Consider the following 18,939-nt stretch of genomic DNA (forward strand, 5'->3'; position numbering starts at 1 on the left):
AAAGAAAGAATATTAAAATCTGTAAGAGAAAAACAGTCAATCACCTACAAAGGAACACCCATAAGGATGACATCCAACTTCTAAACAGAAACACTTAAGGCCAGAAGAGAATAGCAAGAAATATTCAAAGTAATGCAGAACAAGAACCTACAACTAAGACTTCTTTATCCAGCAAGACTATCATTTAAAATTGAAGGATAAATAAAAAGCTTCCTAGACAAAACAAAATTCAAGGAATTTATCACAACCAAACCAATGCTGCAAGAAATGTTAAGGGGCCTGTTGTAGACAGAACAAAGTGGGAAATATATATATATATTTATATATATATTTATATAAATATATATATAAATATATATTTATATAATAAAAGAGAAATATAGATTTAAAGAAAAAAATGGCAATAAACAACTACATATCAATAATAACTTTAAATGTAAATGGACTAAATGCTCCAATCAAAAGACATAGGGTAGCTGCATGGATAAGAAAACAGGACCTGTACATATGCTGTCTACAAGAGAACCACCTCAAAACAAAAGATACTCATAGACTGAAATTAAAAGGATGGAAAAAAATATTTCATGCAAATAGAAATTAAAAAAAGCTGGGGTAGCAATACTTATATCTGACAAAATAGACTTTAAAACAGACTATAGTAAGAGATAAAGAAGGTCACTACATAATGATAAAGGGAGCAATCCAACAGGAAGAGATAACCATTATAAATATCTATGCACCTAATATAGGAGCACCTAAATATATAAAGCAGATTTTGATGGACATAAAGGGAGAGATCAACAGCAATACTATAATAGTAGGGAATTTCAATACCCCACTAACATCAATGGGTAGATCCTCAAGAAAAAAAATTTACAAAGAAACAGAACAATTAAGGGACACACTAGATCAACTCGATTTAATAGATATCTTCAGAACCTTTCATCCTAAAGCAGCAGAATATACATTCTTTTTAAGTGCGCATGGTATATTCTCTAGGATAGACCACATGTTAGGGCATAAAATGAGTCTCAACAAATTTAAGAAGATTGAAACTATATCAAGCATCTTCTCAGACCACAATGGCATGAAACTAGAAATCAACTACAATAGAAAAACTGAAAAACACTCAAACACTTGGAAACTAAACAGCATGTTATTAAATAACGAATGGATCAACAATGAGATCAAGGATATACTCTAAGTTTTACTACATTTTTCTTTCTTTCTTTTTTAAATCCCAGTTCCCCACACTCTGATTTATACTAAGCTTGGGCTCATACATTTGACTGCTGGCCTTGGTCTTCGGATTATTTTCAAACTGATGTTTGCCTTACAATAGTGTCTGTTGGACCGCACACTGGCAGTGGTCCAAGTGGAGGCTGTAGTGGGTTTTGATACACCACGTCAGAGTTTCCAGGAGGTTAGCAGAAGAAAGATAAACATAGGTCTAGGACAGGAGACACCGCCTGCAGGCATACACACAAGCACACAGGGGTCACCAGTGCAGCCAGGTCAGTGCCTCCCTCCTCCTCCCCCACACCCAAGGGCCTCTGTTTACTGTCCTGACTTCATAGAGCAGAGATATTGATCACAAATGAGTGCAAACTTTAGATTACAACAGTGTGATCATCCTGAAAAAAACTCACGTCAAAACACCTCTGGTGTTTCCCATGTCATAGGAACAAATGTTTCATGACCTCAAGGCTTGGTTCTTCCATGCTGCTGCCCTTTGCCATTGTACACCCAGAACCACAGCCCAATCTGAGGGCTCAGGTGCCATAGACATTATGTAATCACAATGGAAAGGGGACTTGGAACAGAGAGAATGTGGGGGACAAAGGGAGGCTAGGGGAATAAAAACAACTCAATCAATGAGTCTGAATGCTTTCCATGAGCAAAGCTTTATATCTCCCATAATGTGTATTGTCAGCATGCACGCTTGTATTTTATGGTTCTGTTTTCATTGTTGTTGTTGTGTGTGTCATTTTTGTCTTCCACTGCCAGACACTAGAATATGAGCTCCCTGAAGCAGGAATTTGTGTCTCTTTTGTCAACTGCTGTGTCCCCAGAATTTAGAAGAGGGTCTGATGTGAAGTATGCATGCAGTAAATATGTGTTGGATTAATGATGAAAGCACTATGCTGATAGTTAACATTAGAAAACAATTACCTGTACTGTACATGCATACATGCTGGACCCTGTATAAGGGTTTTCCTCTTAGGGTAGGCACTAACATTATCCCATTTAACTTATGAGGAAGCTGCAGCTCAGAGAGGCCATGTAACTTGCAGAAATGGTGGCACCTGTGTTTAAACTCAGGGCATCTCTATCCCAGGTCTTTAGTTCAGACTAAACCTCCTACCTCACACACCAGGAAGGCTACAATGACCAGTTAGATAGACACAGTCCCTGTTCTCCAAGCATAGCCATGGATAAGATTTGGAAATAAGGGAGAGCCAACAAGTCAGAACCTAAGGGTGAAAACCGCCCCAGAGAAGCAGGCCATCAACTTGATGAGTTTGCAGAAATGAAAGTGAGGCAGATGGAAAAAGATAAATACTAAGATATTAACTAACAGGATTGTTGAATGATAAGTGTATGTCCAATAGCCATGGCCACCATCACAGCCACCTGGCCAGTGCAAGTTCACACTTGATTTGAGATAACGGTAATGAAACAATGGAGCCAAGAACTGGTGGACCATCATCTTTAATCCTAGCTTGCACCAGGCGGGCAAGTAAAAACACATACTGGGCTCCAAAACCCACTCATTCAGTGCCCACAAAGCTATTGACTTATCCGAGTTTCCTAGAATCAAAGGTCTCTAGCTCACCAGACTTATTCATCTCTGTTCCCCATCTCTTTCTTTCTGCACAAACTCTGTACAAACTGGCTTCTCCCTCAGCACTCTGCCATCTTGGCTGCTTCTCCTCTCCTCCACGTGGCCTTTCTCTGTTCTCTCTCTAATGCTAATCTCAGGAACTGAGCGAGAGCAAGCTCCCGAGCTGCCCCATTTTATAGTGTAGAAATCAAAACCTTTAATCCAATATACAAACAAGGAAGTCTCTGATTCAAAGTCACTTAGGGTGGTTAAAGCTTAGTCTTAAAACTAAGCCTTAGGCTATAACAACTCTGCCTGCTTACAGCCTGTCCTCCACACCCAATGAAAACTATAAGCAAGCAAACCTATATATCATATTTACAAACTTATTTGACCAACAATAAGAATATGTATACTTTCTGTTTCCTACGTCACCTGTATTTTCTAATTTTCCCATATGAACAAGTATTGCTTTTGTAATAAAGAAAAATATATATTAATTTTAAGAAATTTTCCTAAGGGAAACATTTAAAAATACATTTTCTAAGGCAAATCTTTCAGGCAAGGCTTTTCTTGTCATTCCAAATTGCCTCCCCTAAAGTTTTTTTGGGGGGGAGTAACTTTTTGATGATACTCTATGTGTATATCAGCAAATATTTTTATATTTAAAAAATTATTAAACCACATTAAATTAAACCTTAACCCAAGGAGTCACGAAAGGCCAACTGAGGAAGGAACCGTATGTCAGATTCCTTTCCAGTGACCTCCAAAAAGTAGGGCCAGGCCTTAGGCAGGGCAAGTTAGACACTTGCTTCAGGCATCAAAATAAGGGGGCACCAAAAAAATCGGCAATCAAAATAAATAATATTTTAAAAATCAAATGTATGCAAGGAAACTAGGAGAAAGAAAACACCAACATTTTAAATAAAAACAGAACCATTAAAAAGAAAAGGTAGATCCCTGTTATATGAGGCTTCAATTTATGTAATAGTGGAGGGTGAGAGTCTTTTTTAAGGAAAAAGGTTATAAGGCCCTGGCTGGTTGGCTCAGTGGAAAGAGTGTGGGCCTGATGTATGGATGTCCTGGGTTCAATTCCTGGTCAAGGCACACAAGAAAAGTGACCATTTGCTTTTTACTCCCTCTCTCTCCCCCTTTTCTTTTTCTTCTCCTCCTGCAGCCAGTGGCTCAATTGGTCTGAGCATTGGCCTGTAGTAAGGTACCAAAAAGCTGCAAAATTAATATTGATATTCTAGGAGGAAAGGTCAGGCTTTCCTGTCCCATCCTTTCTTTGGGGAGGGGAGGGAGAAGAATGTAGAAGTTTCTGGCTTGCAAGGACAATGGGTCATTTAGTTCTAACTTTAGAATAAAGGTTAACTGAGGAACTTTTACCTTTCAATAAGAGACAGAATTTACATACCTCCCTTCCTGGAATCTTGAGAGTAACATACCTCTAGACAAAGGAGGGAAGATGAACCCTGAAAGATTGTAAATATCTTTGATTGTGTTACCTTGAAAGTCTTAATGTTTCTGTGGATCCCCTAAACAAATGTTATAAGCTTGTGTCATGATGTCATGCTTCCCATCCAGCCTGTGTGATCAAGGGTATATAACCAGCCCCTGAGATGTATTTGGGACACACGATTTGGGTCTGCAAATGCCTGTGTCAGTCATATGTGGCCGGCATATTTAGTAAATCTTCTCCTTTAATAAAACCCTTCAAAATTCATCTGGACTTGGTGTCTCTACATAAACCCGCAGAAGTAAGGTATGGTACTTTTCAGCATCTGGGGTACAGTACTTTACAACAGGCCCAGGTGCTAAGGATGTTAAGCCAAATGCGGAGGGACCCAAAACATGAAAGACAGGAACAAGGTCCGTCGTTTACACATCAAAGCTTTATTGTCTAGCTTGGCCAAGCGGCAGCAGCTCCAACAGAAATCTGAGGGAGAGCGCGCCGGCCCTTTGTTCTACCTAGTTTTTATAGTTTTGTAAGTGGGGAGTACAGAAGCAAAAATTGTAATTAGGAGCCCTTTACCACTATTGGCTATAGTCATATGTCCTTTAACATGATAGGACCATGTTCAATTTTGCAAGCCATACATCATGTTGGAGAAAACAAAATTTACAAATCAACACAATGGTAGAAAGGTGTCTCTTTACATATTAAAAGGCCTTCCTATATTTTCTAGTGTTCATCCGCCATCTCTCTGTCCAGAGTCAGATGTATTAACCACGTGCATTTACATAGGAGAGGTAGTTTCTGTGGGGACAAATGCCCGCAAATGGCTCCTTGCTATAAGAAAAGATTTATTTTGGCTTTTCTCTTCCTGCACCTGGCTAGCCATTCACCCCTTTCCCCACAGGTGTGGTGGAATGTCTGGGAATCCATGTTTTCCTCCCCTTGCATTTACAATACAATGCCAAGGGCCATCCTGGTTATACCAATCACACAGCACAGAGACTATTCTCACAATTTCTCTGCACACCTTAACCCAAATTAATAAAATGTTCTCCAAGCCTCCTAAAATATTAATATTAATTGCAGCTTTTGGTACTTTACAACACCTGCGGGTGAAATGGCTCAGTGGCTCCTCAAGGATAGCTTGGTTGGTCTGAACATTGACCTCAGGCACTAAGGATAGCTCAGTTGATTCAAGCATCAGCCCCAGATGGGGGTTACTGGGGGATTCCAGTCAGGGCTCATGCAGGAATCTGTCCCACTATCTCCCCTCCTCTCACTTAAAAAAAGGTTATAAAATTTCAAGTCAAAATTAGGTAAGAAAACAAATATTTATTTAGAATAAGAAAATAAGTAACAACAAAGTATAAATATTTAAAACCTAACCTATGCCAAATACCACAAAAATCCAAAAAACATAATTTTTGATTAATTACCTGAAATGCTTTACAATACCTTTTCCATATATTCTTGTAGAAAAATTTGAAATCCCCTATCAATTATATTTTATATATATGCCTATAAACACAGGAATCTGATCAATTCTACTTCACATGATTACCATTAAAAAAAAGTGTTTCATTGCACATAAGCCTTTCTAGAGCATCTCACAACATGACAGCTGACTTATTCAGGGTGTTAGTAGGAGCCTAATCACAGAAGAAACATCTGTCACTATTCAGTAGGAGAGCCCTGCCCAGGCACGGACTCACACAGAACATTGGAGGGGATCAGAATACACTACCTTAGAATATACTTCCTTGGCATGAGGATTATTTTGAGTGGTATACAGAGGGAAAAGCTCTCTGCCTTCCTCCTATCTGACTAAACACAGAGCATAGAATTCCACTGGTAAAGGCTTCTCTTCCCCCTACCAGGAGGAAGAGGAGAACTATTGGACTTTTAATCACTAGAGAGGACCCTAGACTCTCACCAGCTCTAGAAAGCTTTGAAGGAATCTACATGACAAACTGGACTATGAAAACCCCTTGTCTTTCATTAGTTTCCCCTGTATGTTTACCTCCCCCGTTTTCCACTCTTAAATATAAACCTCTTTTCCTTTGCCTTGTTACTTCTTTACAATGTATTCTTCTTTGTAAAGATGATGTAAAAACGCAAATTTTAATTATCCCTTTGAGTTACTTATCACTGGGTTTCTCTGTGTGAATGCTGTGCTGCATATGTAAATAAACTGTTTTCTCCCATTTTCCACCTATTGACAGTTTAATTTTTAGGGCCCCAGCGACAGAAACCAGGACAGAGGAAAAGTTTCTTTTCTTTCTCTACCGTGTGACAGTCAGGGAGATCCCTAGAGCCACTTGGGAGCTGCCAGTCACAGCGCCATAGGACATCTTCATGTACCTTTTTGTCATGACTCTGGCTAAGTGGGTAGTGTGGGCCACAGGAACGTCCTGAAAGCCATTTTGACACTAGGTATCTATCACCATAGGTAGAAATGCAAATTACTGCAAACCACCTAAACATACTCCATTAAACTAAAAAACAACAACAAAAACAAACTATGTCCCAACTCACCTGCCCCTCACCTAAATCCCAAAAGTTCCATTCCAACATCACCTCACATGAGTGGCCTTAACAAGTGTTTTTGCCTTGCTTTTGTAAATTTTACATCAGAATGGGGTCAAAGAGCACTTAAGCTTCAGTAGTTTCACCAAAAATCTGTCTCTGAGCAGAAGTCATCATTACTGACTAGGTTGATCCAGAAAGACAACACAAAAAAGGTAAGTTTGGAAACTGCCTTAAGACCAGGTAATTTCAATAAATGCAGGTGGGGGAAGTACATTCCAGGCAATGAGAACAGAACAAGAGCATCCAAGGGAAGAGATTTTGGAAGAGTTTCTCTAGGGCACTGGTTTTAAGATATGATGGTGATGACAATAATGATGATGGTGTTGATGATGGTGAGGGTGATGATGGTGATGGTGATGATGATAGTGATGGTGATAGTGATGATGATGGTGATGATGATGACTTTGAACTGTTTTTAGAAAATCTTCAAAGTATATAAAGGTTGAGATAACCTAGGGAAAAGAGAAGAAAAATGGATGGCTGCTTTTAATTTTGGTTTTTTATTAGGTTGCATATTGAAAGTCTGAACAAAATCATTGCTGGTTGGTTAAACAAGACACTGAACTCTCTTTAGTTCCAAAAGAGGAAGGACACTTGTTTTCCCAACTTGGATAGCCACTGGGATGATGATAGTTCTGTTATAAAGTACTGTACTTTAATCCGTGGGTTACATAGAGACACCAAGGCAGGATACAGGAGAAATTTTAGGAGGAGATTTATTAATAAGCCAACTACATATGACTTACATGGGGTATAGCTAACCCAAATTGTGCAGCCTTGATTATAGTCCTGTGATTGGTTATATAGGCATGATCACATACTGGTTGAGGGGGAAAGGAGGGGGAGCATGATACAAAAATCATTTAATGATAAGCTTACAACATTTATCTATAGGGTTTATTTAAAGGAAAAAAGCATTCCCACATATCAAGATCACAAGATAACACAGAAGTAATAAATGTTTTACATACCCAGCATAGACATTCCCAAATCTTCTAGGGTCTACCACTGTTGAGCAGATAATATATTATGCTCACTTTGTTAAAGATGACGCTGCCCACATGGAAGCCCGTCGCCCAAGTGATTGCTTGGAATGGGTGTGATTATGTTAATATGTGTTGGGGGAAGGCTTTCAAACCAAAAGGTTTTAAAAGGAAGAGAGATGACATTTTTCCAGGAAGAGTGATTATGTTCTATGAGGAGCCCATGCTAGAGGAGAGCAGAAAAAGGCCACGTGGAGGAGTCCAGGAGAAGCAGCCAAGATGGTGGAGTGCTGAAGGAGAAGCCAGTTTGTGCAGAGTTTGTGCCGAGAGAATGAAGAAGATGGGAAACAGAGGTGAATAAGGCTAGTGAGCTAGAAACCTTTGATTCTAGAAAACTCGGATATGTCAGTAGTTTTGTGAGTACCGAATGAGTGGGTTTTGGAGCCCAGTGTGTGTTTTTACATTTCTTGCCGGTTGCAAGCTAGGATTAAAGCTAATGGCCCACCAGTTCTTGGCTCCGTTGTTTCATTACCGTCTATCCAAATCTAATGCCATACCCATCCCTGTCTCCACAATGAAATGGTTAGCTTAGAATAAGGAGAGAAGCTAAATAAAATTACCTATGCTAAAAGTGTTGGGGCTAGCTTATTAGGAAACTTAATAAGCTAGTCCCTCTTTGCTCAGTTTACAAGTTTTATATATATCCTTATATAAAGAATTTCAAAAGGGATGATTATTAGAAAGCATATAAAATGTTACAGAATGCAGGTTTTTCAAGCAAGGGGAGTGAGCTTGTGATCCCTTTGTCTAGAGCAGGGGCCCCCAAACTACGGCGGCCAGTGGGCCACATGCGGCCCCCTGAGGCCATTTATCCGGCCCCCTGCCACACTTCCGGAAGGGACACCTCTTTCATTGGTGGTCAGTGAGAGGAGCACAGGATCCATCCTCATCCTGTGCTCCGGAAATACTGTATGTGGCGGCGCCACAAAACGCAGCATGGCTCACGTATAGTACTACTTCCGGTGATGTGGGATGCACACATCACGGCTCCAGAAGCACGTCATATCACCTGTTACGACTAGCAGTGACAAATATGGAACCAGACATTGACCATCTCATTAGCCAAAAGCAGGCCCATAGTTCCCATTGAAATACTGGTCAGTTTGTTGATTTAAATTTACTTTTTCTCTATTTTAAATATTGTATTTGTTCCCGTTTTGTTTTTTTACTTTAAAATAAGATATGTGCAGTGTGCATAGGGATTTGTTTATAGTTTTTTTTATAGTCCGGCCCTCCAACAGTCTGAGGGACAGTGAACTGGCTCCCTGTGTAAAAAGTTTGGGGACCTCTGGTCTACAGGTATACGTCACTTTCAGGACTCCAGGAGGAGAGAAAGAGTTAGAATCAGTGTAGGAATTTTTAATTAAGATATGTAGCCTGACCTGTGGTGGTGCAGTGGATAAAGTGTCAACCTGGAACACTGAGGTCTCCAGTTCGAAACCCTGGGCTTGCCTGGTCAAGGAGTTGATGTTTCCTTCTCCTCCCCCCTTCTGTCTCCCTCTTTCTCTCTCTATTCTTTCTCTCTCCTCTCTATAAATATGAATAAATTAAAAAAAATAAAATGATATGTAAACATTGTCTCCTAAAGGCTCTTAAGGAAGGGGAATAGGAAGTTTTCAGATAAGTTTTACCTTCTTTGCTGTCTAGCAAATGGCCTCAGTCCTTCCTGGGAACTATAGTTAAACTATGATTAGTTACTAACTAACTTTTGCCCCTTTAATCTTTCTCTAGGGTTTTTTTCTCTTCAGAAAGGAGGGGTAAAGGGGCCTGACTCTTCCTTTTAAAATACTAACGTTAATAATTTTTGCTATTCCTTGGCATCTTATCACATTTGTTGCAGATCCTCAGGAGTGCTGGAGATGGGTGCTGGGAGATGTCAGTGTGGTAATGCAAGCTAAATGAGTTCTTTGTGAAGGGCAGGGCACCCTGAAACCTTGCCCCAACAGAGGGGTCTGTGCCTTTGAAAGCACTGCGGGGGTCCTGGCCCTTGCTTGGGTATTCTTAGGTAACTAAGAATATTGTGGGGTTGCCTGAGGAAAAATTTCCTCGGGCAAGAAATGGTCCTCTATGGAGATTCATGGTATGTAGCTTATCCAGAGACCTACAGGCAAAGTTTGGTTTTTTCCTAGAAGTTTTCTTGGACTCTATAGATTGCAAAGGAAAACTAAAATTATCATGAAAAATCATGCCTCCAAGGCTAACAAGCCTATGATAGTCAGCCTCCCACTGATACTGCAGCAGGAAGATGGCTGAGATGAGGTTCCTTTGATACTTCTAAAGGAATCTTTTACATGCACAATTAGGAAAAGTTAATTATAAATTTAGGCAGAATGAATACAAAGCATACTTAATTGGTCTCTTGAAGCTTCAAAACATTTAGATAAATGGATCATCAATGATGTAGTTTAGATGGCAACCCAATTCTTTGAAAGAGTAAAGACTGCTGACCCGTGCTGGCTTCAGTAGCACATACACTAAGATTAGAGCAATACAGAGATTAGCATGGCCCCTGCACAAGAATGACATGCAAATTTGTAAAATGTTCTATATTTTTTAAATTAAAAAATTTTGTTTACTGATTTAAGAGAGGAACAGCAATTTGTTGTTCCACTTATTTATGCATTCATTGATTCATTCTTGCATGTGCCCTGACCAAGGATCAAACGGCAACCTTGGCATATGGGGATCATGCTCTAATCAACTGAGCTATTCAGCCAGGGTGCACTACATATTTAAAAACAAACAAACATCTGGCTTTATTTTTAAAGGGGGAGGTCATTTGGAACTTGACTTGTCAGGGACGGGTACAAATTATGTGTCTTCTTATACCAACTGCCAAAATCAAATTTGAATCCAACTGTTTTGTTTATAAACTAATGAGTTTTTCTCATGGTTAAAAGCTCTGTGTGAGTGTGTGTGTGTGTGTGTGTGTGTGTGTGTGTGTGTCTATACATGTATATTATAAATGTGAGGTCATTTTCTATCTCCAGATGCTATTGTTAAAATTAATTTAATAAATAAAAATTAATTGATTCAAAGGTAAGCCTTTATAAATATTGAATATTCTAAAAATTCTCAGAAATTAGAAAATAACTCAAAACCTTTTCATGATCACACGATCTATCTAAAATTAATCTTTAGTAAATAAAAACTAGTTTAAATTTGTTGGTTTAAGTAAAAGAAACTTTTTTTGTGTGATGAAAGCAAGAGTCAGAGAGAGACAGAGAGAGAGAGAGAGACTGGAAGGGAGAGAAATGAGAAACATCAACTTATAATTGCATCACCTTAGGTCACCGATCGCTTCTTATACATGCCTTGACCAGTGAGATCCAGCTGAGCCAGTGACCCCTTGCTCAAGCCAGTGACCTTGGGCTTCAAGCAGTAACCTATGGACTCAAGTCAATGACCATGGGATCATATTGATGAACCCATGTTCAAGTCAGCGACCCCACACTCAAGCTGGTGAGCCCATGCTCAAGCTGGCGATCTAGTGGTTTTGAACCTGGGACCTCTGCTTCTCAGGTCAATGCTCTATCCACTGTGCTACCACTGGTCAGGCAAAACAAACATATCTTTATTTTACCTAAGTTTACCAAAAAAAAGTTATTAATTGTCAAACATAGATTTACTTTTTACTTATTTTTAGCTTCTTATTACAAAGAAAGTAAAAGATAAAAAATCTGTTCATAAAATGTTCTGTCCTTTGTATGAAATGTATTTAATACAGTGTGTCTGTAAAGTCATGGTGCACTTTTCAATAATGCACCATGGAAAGCAACAAAAGACGATAGAAATGTGAAATCTGCACCAAATAAAAGGAAAACTCTCTCAGTTTCATACCTATTCAGTGCAGTTCAATGTGGGCTCACACACAGATTTTTTTAGGGCTCCTTAGGTAGCTATCCTGTATAGCCTCTACAGACTCATCACTGACTGATGGCCTACCAGAACGGGGTTTCTCCACCAAACTGCCAGTTTCCTTCAACTGCTTATCCCACCAAGTAATGTTATTCCTATGTGGTGGCGCCGATTCCTTCGTTATAAATGCACCAATATTCACGTTGCACTTTGGTCACGGATTTGAATTTAGCGAGCCACCGAACACACTAAACTTTCCTCTGTACCATCCACATCTCGACTGGCATGGCTGTGGGCTGCTCTGCTGTATACATGGTGTTACGTCATCATCTGCACATGCGCACATGCTGCCACATCATCCTACAGAAACTGGGAGGGTTTTCCTTTTATTTGGTGCATATTTCACATTTCTATCATCTTTTGTTGCTTTCCTGTGACCGGACAAAAGTGCACCATGACTTTACAGATACACTGTAGTACAAGAGCTTATGTTTCTAGAGGTTATAAATGTCTTTATAAATCTGGCAAGCTAAAGAATGCTAATTGCTTACTTCTTAGTTTTCATTAGAAATCAAAGATTTAAGGATTAAAAATCTCAATATATGTAGAAATAACTGCTGTGTTCCAGAAGGGACGGTGGAACATCTCAAAAGATTTGTTTTTATGTTAAATGGCATGAGAAGCATTATAAAATAAGTGATAAAGAAAATTCCTAATTTATATTGGATGGCTAAACAGCAGTTGTAAATTAAATAACTAGTTAGGACTTTGGGGAACCCAAGATGGCCGCGTGTTTCTCTTAAAGGCTCCCTGGCAAAACCGTTTTTAGGTTTTGTGTTCCTTTATGCATCATAGTGCTTTTAACTGGACTTAAGTTCGATGAAGGGACTTAGGAACTGACATTATTGAAAGGAGACATCTTACACTATTGTCAAGGTTTGATCAAGTCACTTCAAGAAAATGCCAAATTGGTAACCACGTCCTTTCACAGTGAGTTCCCAAGAGACAAAGACTTTAAAGGTCATTGACTGTCACCAAGATATTTCTTTTATTGGAAAGGACATCATATAAAGAAAATCTCCAACTTCATTGAAAGAGACTTTATCAGGTACCCAAATACAAATGGACATCTCCGTCTGTCTCTGACACTCATCTCCACCTACAATGGACAACAATATTCCTCAAGGATGAGAAGCCACTGACACAAGAGGTAGTCAGCTACCCCAAGATCCTGACAGACCTGTATACCCACAGATTGATATTGAACTCAGAAGCCATTTGTTTGATTTTCTTTAGCTGTTGCCTACTGATGTTAATCATAACAAGTTGTACTTGTTCTTTGGGTTTTTCTGTCTAGTCCACTGCTTATGATTATCAAACATGTATAAGATACTTTTAATACCATTTAAAATTTTTTTGACACAATCTTTTTTCTTTTTTTTAAATTTACTTTTTATTTTTATTCTTTGTATTTTTCTGAAGTGAGAAGGGGGAAGGGAGGAGGGGAGGCAGATAGACTCCTGCATGTGCGGGATCCAGATGCACCCAGTATGCCCACCAGGGGGGGATGCTCAGCCCCTCTGGGGTGTTGCTCTGCGCAATCCGAGCCATTCTAGTGCCTGAGGCAGAGGCCATGGAGCCATCCTCAGCACCGGAGCCAACTTTGCTTTAGCAGAGCCTTGACTGCAGGAGGGGAAGAGAGAGATAGAGGAAGGAGAGGGGGAAGGGTGGAGAAGCAGATGGGCACTTCTCCTGTGTGCCGGGCCAGGAATCAAATCCGGTACTTCCACATACTGGGCCAATGCTCTACTGCTGAGCCAACTTGCCAGGGCCCTTTTAATACTTTTTATGGCTTATATAAATGTTATACTAGATGTAAAATACAGAAAAATGAAATTAATGGAAAAATTAGGATTATGACAGTTCACAGGATAGAAATGACCCAGAGTGTTTATTCACAATGAAGGCCATAGCATTGACTGCCATTTACTTGCCTTTCCATCTTGTGAAGATTTGGCCTCCACTCACATACCATAGTTACTTACATATTGCCCATGCCCAATGACCCACTATTTCAACAAGACAATGTTGATTCTGAGAATTGCTAGGAATGAGCCTTCCTAATACAGTAAAACTACACTACCTGCCTGAAAGGTTGGTCATCAATGTATTCTTCAGATTAATTTATGACTAAAAGGAAATATGGAAGAAAAAGGGATGCTATAATAAATAGAAAATACCTAACTGGGCAGGTCACACCCCTGAGGCTTATAAAAAGGTTTCTCTTTGTCTTAAGCAAGCCCTGTCTATGGTTCTTGCATCTAGATTAACACACCTTTGAAATGACAGAGTAGTCCCCTTTTGCAGAGGGAGGTGTAACCACCTCCAAAGGGAACGCATAATCTTAACTGTCTTTGTTTTCTCCTACCTTCATCTAATCTTAATTCCCTCAATTTCAAATGTGTCAAAACTGCTGCGGAACTGTCATTCTCCAGAGCATTTGAGATCTTGTTCCTCAGCATGTTGTCAGTTTGGCTCAAATAAACTCTTTTTTTTTTTCATTCTTCTGAAGCTGGAAACAGGGAGAGACAGTCAGACAGACTCCCGCATGCGCCCGACCGGGATCCACCCGGCACGCCCACCATGGAGCGATGCTCTGCCCACCAGGGGGCGATGCTCTGCCCATCCTGGGCGTCGCCACGTTGCGACCAGAGCCATTCTAGCGCCTGAGGCAGAGGCCACAGAGCCATCCCCAGCGCCCGGGCCATCTTTGCTCCAATGGAGCCTTGGCTGCGGGAGGGGAAGAGAGAGACAGAGAGGAAAGCGCGGCGGAGGGGTGGAGAAGCAAATGGGCGCTTCTCCTGTGTGCCCTGGCCGGGAATCGAACCCAGGTCCTCCGCACGCTAGGCCGACGCTCTACCGCTGAGCCAACCGGCCAGGGCCTCAAATAAACTCTTATACAATGTCTCTACAGGTTTGGACCTTTCTCACATTAACAATGGTGATGATGGTGACAATGATGGTGATAATGATAGTGATGACAGTGATGTTGTTTTGCTGTGGAGTTCTTTGCTTAAATGAAATGTTGGGAAATTCCAATGTGTCAAACAGATAAAAATCCAGTTTCTCAGCTAGATTGGGAGCAGGGGGCCTGGGGCACTGATGTTATAGCTCACATCTGCCCATAAGGCTTATAGGGGCGTTTTGCAGAAAATGACTTCCTAAATAGAGGGGAGGAGGGATGGAAAAGTGCCTAGAGTCAGATTATGTCAAGGTGAGGTGTTTAGAACATAGTTGGTAGATGTACATAGTTGGTGTCAAAGCAAGGATCTGGTAAAACTTCTCCATCAGGGCTATGCCAGTGGCTTGGAGGAGGGTCATGCTAGATGAGTGAGTGACCTGAGAAATGAAAGGATGGGCCACAAAGCCACTACCACAAGAGGGAGAATAGGCATAGAAATAAGAGCAGCCAAAGATCATACTTTAGTTATTATGCCTCTGTTAAATGACCTGGGTAAGTGGGCTTTGCTTTTTTGTTTGTTTGTTTGTTTGAGATAGATCTGTTTCTAGAATCTCCAACGTTTTAAACCCACCTAGGTGTTTTAAGTAGTTTCCAAAATTCGTGTATAGATCCCCGCACCACTATGCCCTTGTAAGAAATACTAGGGGGCACCACGTCAGACCTACGGAATCAGAACTCCAGGGTGGCCCAGCAATGTTTTCACAACTGCCCCCGGTGATGCTGATGCGTGCTACACTTTGAGAATTACTTACTTAGATCAAAGTAGCCTTAAAAAACAAAAACAACAAAAAGACACTTTTGAAGTCTCCCCAATCCCCAGATTTCTCATTCCCTTAGAAGGCTCCGGGAAGGACTCTCACAGCTTCGGAGCGGCAGGGCGGCGACCTCGCAGTCCCAGCGCGCGTCAGGCCCCTAGGCCCCGCGGGCAAGGAGGGGCGCTGGGGGAGCTGCGGACAGTGGCGCGGGTGTCCCGCCGCGGTGGGGGCGGTGCGCGCGGAACTCCGAGCGTCGGCGGGCTGGACGAGGGGAGGATGGCCACGTGCTCCCAGGCCCCAAGCTAATGGCCTCCGTCAGCTCTCGGCTCGCTGTTCTGTCCACTCCTCTGCGGTCCCCGCACCTTCCCCGCCCAGACTCAGCCCAGGCCCCACGCCGCGCGGCTTTCGGAAGCGCCGAAAGGCAAGCGAGCCAGGTCAGGCTTCCAGCTGGGATTGCAGCCCGGAAAGCCCTGAGGTTTTTTGGAAGAAAAGAAGAGGACGAGAGGGAGGCGCTCTAGGCTTCGGAGCGCTTGGCCGGGCCGCCCCTCTGTTTCCCCGTGGCGGGCTGCGCCACTGCCCGGCGGACTTCCTGGGCCGGTGCGACAGCTGGGAGGAGCCCGCTCTGCGACCCTCCGAAGGAGTACCGGTCAGGACCTGTAGGCTAACCGTACGGGCCGGAAGAAGACTGCTCATGCCAGTGTCTACGAAAGCTGAGCGCGAGTTCATCCAGAAGTTCCAGAGGCAGGGCCGACGCGGGACCCGCCGGGTGGGAGGGAAGTGAAGAGAAGCCCCCGGCAGGCAGAACGCCATCTCCCACTTTCCGCAAGAGTATTCAGAAACCCCGCCCGCGCGCTCCAGCCCGGCTCCGCCTTGCTTCCAGGTGTTCCACAGCCACGCCTCCCCGCCGCAGGCCCTTCCCCGTCACCGGCAGGTTCAATGCCAAGGCGGCCTGACACAGAGCCGGCCCCACAACCTCCTCCCACTGCTGCTAAAACCCCGAGGCACCCACGTGGAACTGCATTCTACTCTGGAGCCCGGGGTGTGCGCTGCACGCTGTCAACGACGACACAAAGTTTTAAATCTCCAAAAGAGTTTTGAGCCGGGGGTTCGAGACCCGTATAGATTCCGAGCCCAGACGGCTTCATGGAACCCCAGGGGACGCAGCTACTAGAGGCTCAGGGACCAGCGCCCTTTGGAGACCCCTCGCCAGCCGAGGCGCTGCCCACCGCGGGGGTCCTCTGTATGGAGGGTGGCAGGGACGGCGGCGGCAGAGCGGAGTTCCGAGACCCCGACGCCGTGCCCTTGTCCCCGGAGGACCAGGCTGCCCTCCAGGAGCAGAAGGAGCTACTGGAATGCCGCCGCCGCCGCGCGCGTTCCTTCTCGCTGCCCGCTGACCCAATCTTGCAGGCCGCCAAGTTCTTGCAGCAGCGACAGCAGGTTGGCCAGGGGCTGGACGCGGAGGGCGACGAGAGGGCCGAGGACGCGCCGCACAGCGCGGATAGCTGCTGCGCCAAGTGCAAGAAGCGGGTGCAGTTCGCGGACGCGCTAGGACTGAGCCTGGCCAGCATTAAGCACTTTAGCGAAGCCGAGGAGCCGCAGGTGCCTTCAGCCGTGCTCTCCCGCCTCCGCAGCTTTCCCATGAGCGCCGGGGACCTGCAGCAGCTTCCGAGCCTGCTGGCGGCGGCCTCCGCGCCCCTCGCCGCGCCTCCTCCGCAGCTCCGTCCTGTCTTCGAGCTTCCCGGGCCGGGCGCTGTGGATGAGCTCCTGCGGCGGCAGCGCGTGTGCCTGGAGCGCGTACACTGCTCGGCGCCCTGGGGCGCGGAGGTAACAGGCTCCGGCCGGGTGCTGGGCTGCCCCGGGCCGAGGGCCGTGGCAGTCCGCTACACATTCACCGAATGGCGCTCCTTTCTGGACGTGGCCGCGGAACTGCAGCGTGAGCCAGTTTCGCTCCAGCGGCAGGAGGCGCGGTCGGGGGAACCTGGGCCAGGGCGTGCGGAGGAGGAGCACAGTACCGAGCGCTTCCACTTCTCTCTGTGCCTACCCCCGGGTCTGCAGCCCAAGGAGGGGGAGGATATAAACGCGCCAGACGTCGCCGTCCACTTTGCGGTCTGCTACCGCTGCGCCCAAGGCGAGTACTGGGACAATAACGCGGGGGCCAACTATACGCTGCGCTACGTGCGTCCCGCGGACGTCCTCTGACTCTTGGAGGGATCGTGGGAAGGGAGCCGCGCTGAGGGACTTGCCCCGAAGCTTTGCTGAGCATTGTCTATTTGGAGTGAGCGGAGCGTGGAAAGAAAGGAGGGAGCCACTCAGTTGCAAAGTCACACCCAGACGGATCTCATGAGCAAGCAGGGTGAGCTCGGGCAAAGCACCCAACCTCCCGGTCTATCTTCTCGTCTCAGGCCTTACTAGCCGGCCTCTTGAATTCTGCCCTAGCGTCAGAATGGGAAGAAATCCTGAAGACTTTGACTAGTTTTCTCCAAGAAAAAGGCTCCTGACTCCTGAACGAGGCTGTAAGACCTTGGGATGTGTTTTTAACTGTAGACATCGTGTTTAACCTTTGCAGCTTGCTGGAGACCCCACAGGTCTTAAGGAACGGATGAAGCATCCCGCTACATCGCCCCAAAGGAAGTGCTGGACTTAGATGCACGTGGGAGCCTTCCTTCGGGCGCTGTTTCTAAGAGAAAAGCGGGTGGTGCTTTGGCCCACTGTCCTTTTCTCTTACCGGGACTCAGGGAGATGTTTGCCCAGATTTGATGTTATTTACTTGTGCCTTTGTACAAATGTCCTTTGAAAAAGTAAAGGCTGCTTGCATACCCTTTCACGTTGCATTTTGTATTTCAGCCCCTAGGGGGTTGGGAGGTTCTAGCAGACAGGAGAACTTCCTCAGCTGATGTGTGCAGTTTAACTGTAAACAACGGTATTTCCGTGCCTGACCTGTGGTGGCGCAGTGGATAACGCCTCAACCTGGAAATGCTGAGGTCGCCGGTTTGAAACCCTGGGCTTGCCTGGTCAAGGCACATATGGGAGTTGATGCTTCCAGCTCCTCCCCGCTTCTCTCTCTCTGTCTCTCTCTCCCTCGCTCTCTCCTCTCTAAAAAAAATGAATAAAGAAAAAAACAACGGTATTTCCAAATTTCCTTTCTTTGGTCCATTCTGTCTACTGTAAAGGCCCAAATTTCCCAGGTTGGGCAAAAGTATTCTTTAAAATTTTTTTGTGGGAGGGTTCTGTACCCCTCCCAAATAGGAAGTTGGTGAATCCAAACGCCAGAGCCCCAGGAGCTGGCCATGCATCCCCAACCCCGTTTGTGTAGGCAGAGCACATACATCTGCTAGATTTCTCTGAGCCATTAGCAGTCCATGGAGCTCAACTCCAAGGGCAGTAGATGA

The 18,939-nt window shown here is 44.0% G+C and overlaps 1 protein-coding gene and 1 non-coding gene across 2 annotated transcripts; both read left to right on the forward strand.

Annotated features, from left to right (window-relative positions):
- Positions 1–10,365: 10,365 nt before the first annotated feature.
- On the forward strand, positions 10,366–10,469 carry LOC136332701 (U6 spliceosomal RNA). Its single transcript, XR_010730863.1, has one exon. It is a non-coding gene; the product is annotated as a U6 spliceosomal RNA (small nuclear RNA).
- Positions 10,470–15,682: 5,213 nt separating this feature from the next.
- Positions 15,683–18,421, forward strand: PPP1R3G (protein phosphatase 1 regulatory subunit 3G). Its single transcript, XM_066264924.1, has one exon. The coding sequence runs from the start codon at positions 16,694–16,696 to the stop codon at positions 17,747–17,749; it is 1,056 nt and encodes a 351-aa protein (XP_066121021.1). The 5' UTR covers positions 15,683–16,693; the 3' UTR covers positions 17,750–18,421.
- The last annotated feature ends 518 nt before the right edge of the window (positions 18,422–18,939 follow it).

This window comes from Saccopteryx bilineata, chromosome 3 (assembly GCF_036850765.1).
Source record: "Saccopteryx bilineata isolate mSacBil1 chromosome 3, mSacBil1_pri_phased_curated, whole genome shotgun sequence".
NCBI classification, from domain to species: domain Eukaryota; kingdom Metazoa; phylum Chordata; class Mammalia; order Chiroptera; family Emballonuridae; genus Saccopteryx; species Saccopteryx bilineata.